Source organism: Heloderma suspectum, chromosome 5, assembly GCF_057233095.1.
Source record: "Heloderma suspectum isolate Gila_16-S chromosome 5, 16-S_ref, whole genome shotgun sequence".
Classification (NCBI taxonomy): Eukaryota; Metazoa; Chordata; class Lepidosauria; order Squamata; family Helodermatidae; genus Heloderma; species Heloderma suspectum.
The window spans coordinates 169,319,381-169,327,140 of NC_139462.1; the positions used below are offsets into that span (position 1 = coordinate 169,319,381).

Below are 7,760 nucleotides of genomic sequence, written 5' to 3' on the forward strand. Positions count from 1 at the left end.
TTAAAGTTAATAAGTGCAGGACATATACTAACCAGGTTCACACTGTCATGGGGGGAAAATAAGCCATGTTGGCTTATTTTCCCCCGCCACGCATGCCGGTCATGAGCCACTATGTTAGCATAATTACCCTCACCGGGTGCAGGTTGTTGTGACATCTGAGCCTGGAGAGGGTGAGTGGCTGGGGTGATTTACAAACCATGCTGCAACCCATGGCTTGTTCAATATAGGGATCCAAGAGCCATTCATAAAATATTTTAGAAATTCGACTGTGAAGAAAACTTTGATGACCAAGTGTTAAGTATTTCATATATATTCAACTTGTACAGTACTGCCCATCTCCCCTGACATATTGGCCCAGTTTGCATGTCACAATAAGCCGGCTTTCCAGAGCCCCTAAACCACCAACAAACCACAGTTTACAGCTCTAGCTTGTTTGGGGAAAGACAAGCCAGAATCCCCACTTGAGACATCATGATAACCAAACTACAGATGGGGGGTCCATTGTTTATTTAGACACTCCCCCTGGCAGAAGAATTCCAAAGGGAGTGATCAGGGAGCATGCACCAGCATACTTGCTTGTTTACAATAAGCCAGGGTTCCCCTGGAACCCTGACTTGCTGTGATATGCAAAACAGCCCGTGATTCCTTGATCACAGAAGGCAAACCCACAGGAGTTAGCATGTCAGCCCCATAGATTACCTACCCTATGTCATATTGTCTGATGGACCAATTTAAGGTCCAAACTAGAGAATTACTAATTACATAAAGGCAATTACCATGCACTTAAAAAAAAATATAAAGAACAGCAGCAAAGGAAGGGCAAGCAGCAGCTGGGATAACAATGCTGGCTTCCTGCCCTATTCTAATTGCTGCTTCACAGAGGTGACTTTCATCAGAACTGTGGTGGATGTGTTAAACTCTCCCCCTCAGCTCCTAGTTGCTGCTTCCCCCACACACACCCACAGCTGCCCTTTACATTTTAAAAAAATGTGCATGTTCATTACATCCACACAGTTAATTTGTCCTTATGTTGATCTATTTAATAAGTTTTTGGACTTTGTTTTCTTCATCAGCAAACAGGTGTACACAGCAAAATCACCATGAACATTTATGAAATTGTAGGACAGGTTTACATTATAGAATCATAGAATCATAGAATAGTAGGGTTGGAAGGGGCCTACAAGGCCATCGAGTCCAACCCCCTGCTCAATGCAGGAATCCAAGTCAGAGCATCCCTGACAAATGGCTGTCCAGCCTCGTCTTGAAGGCCTCCAGTGTGGGAGAGCCCACCACCTCCCCAGGTAATTGGTTCCATTGCCGTATTGCTCTGACACTCAGGAAGTTTTTCCTGATGTTCAGTCGGAATCTGGCTTCCTGTAACTTGAGCCCATTATTCCGTGTCCTGCACTCTGGGATGATCGAGAAGAGATCCTGGCCTTCTTCTCTGTGACAACCTTTCAAGTACTTGAAGAGCGCTATCATATCTCCCCTCAGTCTTCTCTTCTCAAGGCTAAACATGCCCAGTTCTTTCAGTCTCTCTTCATAGGGCTTTGTTTCCAGTCCCCTGATCATCTTTGTTGCCCTCCTTTGAACCCTCTCCAGCTTGTCTGCATCCTTCTTAAAGTGTGGTGCCCAGAACTGGACACAGTACTCCAGATGAGGCCTAACCAGTGCTGAGTAGAGGGGAACTAGTACTTCCCGGGATTTGGAAGCGATGCTTCTATGAATGCAGCCCAAAATAGCATTTGCCTTTTTTGCAGCCACATCACATTGTTGGCTCATATTCAGCTTGTGATCGACGACAATTCCAAGATCCTTCTCGCTCGTAGTGTGGTTGAGCCACGTATCCCCCATCTTGTAACTGTGCATTTGGTTTCTTTTTCCTAGGTGCAGAACTTGGCATTTGTCCCTATTAAATGCCATTCTGTTGTTTTCTGCCCAGCACTCCAGTCTATCCAGATCACTTTGAATTTTGTTTCTGTCTTCCAAAGTATTAGCTATCCCTCCCAATTTTGTGTCATCTGCAAATTTGATCAGCATTCCCTGCACCTCCTCCTCCAAGTCATTAATAAAAATATTGAAGAGCACTGGGCCCAGGACTGAGCCCTGCGGTACCCCACTCGTTACCTCTCCCCAGCTTGAGAAGGTCCCATTAATAAGCACTCTTTGGGTCCGATTCTGTAGCCAACTGTGGATCCACATGATCGTTGTTTCATCTAGCCCACTTCGAGCTAGTTTGCTCATCAGGATATCATGGGGCACTTTGTCGAAAGCTTTGCTGAAGTCGAGGTATATGATGTCTACAGCATTCCCACGGTCTACAAGGGAGGTGACTTGATCAAAAAATGAGATCAGATTTGTCTGGCAGGACTTGTTTTTGACAAATCCATGTTGGCTTCGAGTAATCACTGCATTGTTGTCAAGGTGCTTCCAGATGGATTGCTTTATGATCTGCTCCAGAATTTTCCCAGGGATTGATGTCAGACTGACTGGTCTGTAGTTCCCAGGTTCCTCCTTTTTACCCTTTTTGAAGATAGGGACAACGTTAGCCCTCCTCCAGTCATCTGGCACTTCCCCGGTCCTCCATGATTTCTCAAAGAGAATAGACAGCGGTTCTGAGAGCTCTTCTGCCAGTTCCTTTATGACTCTAGGATGCAGTTCATCTGGCCCTGGAGATTTGAACTCATTCAAAGTAATGAGGTGTTCCTTGACCATATGCCTGTCGATCTCAAGCTGCAATCCTGCCCCTTCAGCCTGTACTTCGCCTTTGCCAGGGGGGTCATAGACCCTCTTTTGGGAGAAGACTGAGCCAAAGTAGGAATTGAGCACCTCTGCCTTTTCTTTGTCCTCTGTTATCATTTTGCCATCCTTATTTAATAGCTGAACAACCATTTCTTTCCTCTGCCTTTTACTATGCACGTAGCTGAAGAAAGCCTTTTTGTTGTTTTTAGCATCCCTCGCTAACCTCACCTCGTTCTCCGCTTTAGCCTTCCTGACGCCATCCTTGCAATTCTGTGCTACCTGCCTGTACTCTTCCTTTGTTACTTGGCCTTCTTTCCACTTCCTATATGTGTCCTTTTTTGTTTTCAGGTCATCCCTAAGCTTTTTGTGAAGCCACATTGGCTTCTTCTGTTGTCTTCCACCTTTTCTTCTTGTTGGAATTGTTTGTGATTGTGCCTTGAGAATTTCCTTTTTTAAAAGTTCCCACCCATCTTGGACTCCTTTTCTCGCTAGCATTGCTTGCCATGGGACCTTACTGATCATTGTTCTGAGTTTATTAAAATCAGCTTTCCTAAAATCCAGGGTACGCGTTTGAGTACACTCGGCTTTTGCTTCCCTTAGAACCAAGAACTCAAGTACAACATGGTCGCTTTCCCCCAGAGTTCCTGTAACTGCTACTTTATCCACTAAGTCATCTCTGTTGGTTAGGATCAAGTCAAGGATAGCCGATCCTCTAGTTCCTTCCTCTACTTTCTGTAGGAGGAAGTTATCCGCCACACAAGTCAGGAATTTCCTGGAGGGGCCATGTTTTGCAGAATTTCCTTTATGATACCATGAAAGTTAAAGATTACCTACATCAACCACAAATGCGTGAGAGAGTTTTAAACAAATGATGGCATTAAAAAATTCCCAATCCTAGGAACTTGTTATAGGGTAACGAATGTAAATAAACAACCAAACCTACAAGCAAACAAACAGAGATAAGCCCAATAGAAATGTCAGATATAGAATTAATTAGAAATGTGCTGTCAGATTTGTCCGAGAGGATACACATAGATTTACCCATTTCACACCATCAAATAACTTCATGGTTAACAAAACATGGGTGTTCATGAGCACACTGGAGTGAGTGAGCACGCTGCCTCCCACCCACTCTCACTTCGCTAAATAATCCAGGAACCCGTTCCTGGGTTGTTGTGATGTGTGAACGTGGCACTGTTTAAGGACAAACAACCCACAGATTTAACCCAGAGTGCCAGGTTTGCACATCACAACAACAGATTGTTTACAATCTGGAAGTGGGCGAGAGACAGCATGCACACTCACTCCAGTGTGGCCATGGCTAACTATGGGTTGATTAACCTATAGCTAGCTGTTATGTGTGAACGTGTATTTGAATCATCTTTATTTGGCTGAATATTTGCTGGGGTAAGAATATGCATGTTTGCAAGTTGCTTTCAACTCTTTACCATACTACATGCAAAGACATTCTGGCTAACCAAAAACCATACAGACCCTTCCCACACTAACAGGAAAATGGTTCAATGAGAGATAGATTTAATATATACAGATTAGATGAACTGAATAATAAACTGCTGTCATTTAACTGTAAACCTGACAAAAAATGAACACACAAATAGGCAAACTAATGCTTTTATCACTGCAACCTGTAAACCGATGCATAAGGAAACAGCGCATAGGCTACAAGTTCATTTACTACTACCACAGTTCATTTACTGTATAGCAAAGGCTTTCTAGTCATAAGATTGTCAAGGCTTGAATTCATCCACATAGAAAGGAAATTCAAAATACCAGGCCATTACAGAGAATGGGGGAGGGGGGATGTGTTCCATAACCCTGTTCAGACCCCCCCCCCCTTCAATCAAGGAATCAATCAAGCTTGTCCTTGATCAAGCAGAAAGGTTAGACAGAGATATGGAAGGTGTGCACAAACTCCCCATTCTCCATAAAGGTCTTGGCATACTGAGCACCTGTGCATGTACACCAAGGGCAGAGATGGAAAAACCAGGCTCTGTTGTGTCCTCTAGGGATTTCTACATGCCCATAGTGGCCAGGATCAAGCCAGTAGTGCAGTTACATAATTCGTGATTTTGGACTTAACAGTCCTACCAGGGGCGGGGAGCCCTTTCAATGGTAATATGTGAACATCACTTATTTCATAATATGGTAAGCCAGCCCTGCTATGTTTGGGAGCCATCCTGCTTGTTCTGCTGAGTGGGGACTGGACTTTCACCCCTAAGTCCTGGCCTGACCACACCACTGGATCAAACCCTATTTATTCCAGATTGGGAAAGGGAGTGGCATTTTTTATATATTTGCTTCCGCCTATCACCGCCATGATGTGATGATATATTGCAGCGTACTTTTACATATACAAACAATTGTGCTGGCATCTTGTTAATCTAGGAACTGCAGTGCTGTGCCAGACAGCTGCAGTTAACCACACTGAAACATTAGTATAAAAAGTAGGGACAGTCATAGAAAAACTGTTTAGTATTAGCACAGTAGCCTGATGCTTCCCTGCTCCCGCCAAGACTACCTCTAGAATCCAATATCTCATAATAGCCTTATTCTGCTTTCTAAAGGAGTGTCAAAGGAACAGAAGCCAAGAGTAGAAGATTCACAGTGCAATCCTATACATGCCTACTTAGATGTAAACCCAATGACATTCTCAGATGTGTCTAGGACTGCAGCCTTAGTCCCAACATGCCAGTGAGTTACCATCTTAATAGGCACAAACTATATCCACACATCAATGTTACCTTTGCCACAAGCTCTATGGCAGAAAAAAAAGTGTTTGCAAAGAAAATAATGGAAATATTCTGGCAGCGCCAACGTCATTGTATCTGCATGTGTTCAAGTGTTGGTTAGGGTTGCCAACTCTTGAAATCAACATTTCTGGAAACTGGTAAACAATTTTATTTTTAAATGGTGGGTAGGGGGAGCACTACCTAGACCTTTAATTTTCTGGCACCTAGTCCAAAAGCCAAAACAAAACAAAAAACAAAAAATCACCTAGCCAGGCATTTTTATTTCTTAGGGCATGTTTAGACAGGGGAAAAAAAATCCTACTAGTTCTAGGTATTTTTTTCTGTCTAAACAATTTTTGTCTAAACAAGCATGGGATTGTACCCTTAGTCAGTTGGGCAACCCTACACAATAGAAAAACCACCCACTGCCACTTGCTTTGGTGAGAGGAACGGCTGTGGTTCAGTGGTAGAGAAAGTGCTTCAAACGCAGAACATTCCAAATTCAATCCCTCGCATCTCCACTTACAAAGACCAGGCAGCCAATGACGGGAAAGACTTCTGGCTGAGAATCTGGATTGCTGCTGCCAGTCAGAGCAGTCCATACTGGGCCAGATGGACAAATAGGGAGCTTCCTATGAGCGTGTGCCTGCCTGCCAAGCTACTTTTGCACAGACTACTTCTGGCAGCAACCGCACTCCTAGGCAGGGGTCAACTGCTGAAGCTTAAATAAAGTGTATGGGTAAGTCAACCCTAAGAAAGCATTTGAAAATGCAAAAAAAAAAAAGGGGGGGGGGAGGATAAAAACAGTTCCCACATACTGTGGCGATTTCACGAGACCCTTTTAACACCAACACAATTTGCAAACACTGGAGAGCTGGTGCGGCGTAGTGGCTGAATGGCAATGAAGCAGGAGGTCTCTGGTTCAGACGTCATCTGTGCTATTAAATCCCTCAGCATGCCACTTTCAGCAGCAGCTTTCTGCTCCCATTTTTTCGGGAGGAAAACTGAAGAGTGTGCTGAGGGGGGGGGGGTGATCTAAAGTCACCGGCAACACTACCCACTGGGCCAGCCTGGCAGTTACTCAACCCCATTTCCCCCCACACACGCACACCCTCAACTTTCATTCACACATGGTTCCACTTTTATAACTCCCACGGCCACGCGACGAGGAGGAGGCGCACACCCCTCTGCCTTGCCCATCCACAGCCTCCCATTGGAACCGGGAAACTTTCTGGAGGGCCATTGGCCAGCAACAGCACGTGCCGCCCTAAACACTGCCTCAGTAGTCCCGACGTTACTCCTCTCCTGCAACGCAGAAAGTCACGGAAGAGGGGCGGGGGCGGGTGCTCCCGCTTCTGCTGCTAGAAGCCCCTGCATCATCATGACTCAGGCACGCAAAGAGCAGGGGGTAGCGACCGCCCCTACCTGCAGCGCCATGGGCGGGCTCCATCCGCAGCTCCCTCGTTTAAAAGAGAACGGAGGCGGCTGCCGCTGTTAACAGCTGCTGAGGCGACGGCACCATGACCACAGAGCCCCGAGTCCGGAAACATTCGGCGCACGCGCGAACAGGCCGCCCGCAGGCTCCAGCGGGCGACCTAGACGTCAAGGGCTCTCGGCCTAGGGCGCATGCGCTGAAGAGAGCCCCGCGTTAGACGCCAGGATGGCCCAGCAGTGCGGCGGCGCATGCGCCGGCGCTGAATGAAGAAGAGTCCGGGTTACAAGCTAGCCGGCGAGCGCCTGGCCGCTCTGGACTGTTCCGTGCTGGGGTCGCCGCCGGGCGCGGGGAGAGAGAGTCTCAGGGAATTAAATGCAGGGACGTTTCCTTTGGGAGGGGACCCCCGGCGGCCCCCTGGAGCTGAAATATGGGGTGGGGGCGCCTGGGTCCATGAGCCTCAGCTGGGTCCACTGTCAAAGGTGGGCACTGGTCTTTATTTATTTATTTATTTTATTTATTTATTTATTTCTATACCGCCCAATAGCCGAAGCTCTCTGGGCGGTTCACAAAAACTAAAACCAAACAACACACATTAAAACAATTTAAAATAAATAGAACATTAAAACCACAATATAACAATACAACCACAATAAAACCTAGCAGCAGTACAGGAGTTTAAAATACAGATTTAAAACAGCAAAGATAAAAATTTAGAAAGCTAAAATGCCTGGGAAAATAAAAAGGTCTTCACCTGGCGCCGAAAGGAGTACAATGTAGGCGCCAGGCGAACCTCACTAGGGAGCTCATTCCAGAGCCGGGGTGCCACAACAGAA

The 7,760-nt window shown here is 45.9% G+C and overlaps 1 protein-coding gene across 2 annotated transcripts in view; it reads right to left on the reverse strand.

The window, feature by feature from the left end:
• The window catches only part of CMC1 (C-X9-C motif containing 1), a 53,885-nt gene extending 46,851 nt beyond the window's left edge, over positions 1-7,034 (reverse strand). For both annotated transcript variants that reach the window (XM_084858286.1, XM_084858288.1), the window contains exon 1: positions 6,918-7,034. In XM_084858286.1, coding sequence (XP_084714412.1) covers positions 6,918-6,942 — 25 coding nt within the window. In that variant the 5' untranslated portion in view covers positions 6,943-7,034. The remainder of the gene's footprint in view (positions 1-6,917) is intronic.
• Positions 7,035-7,760: the final 726 nt, after the last annotated feature.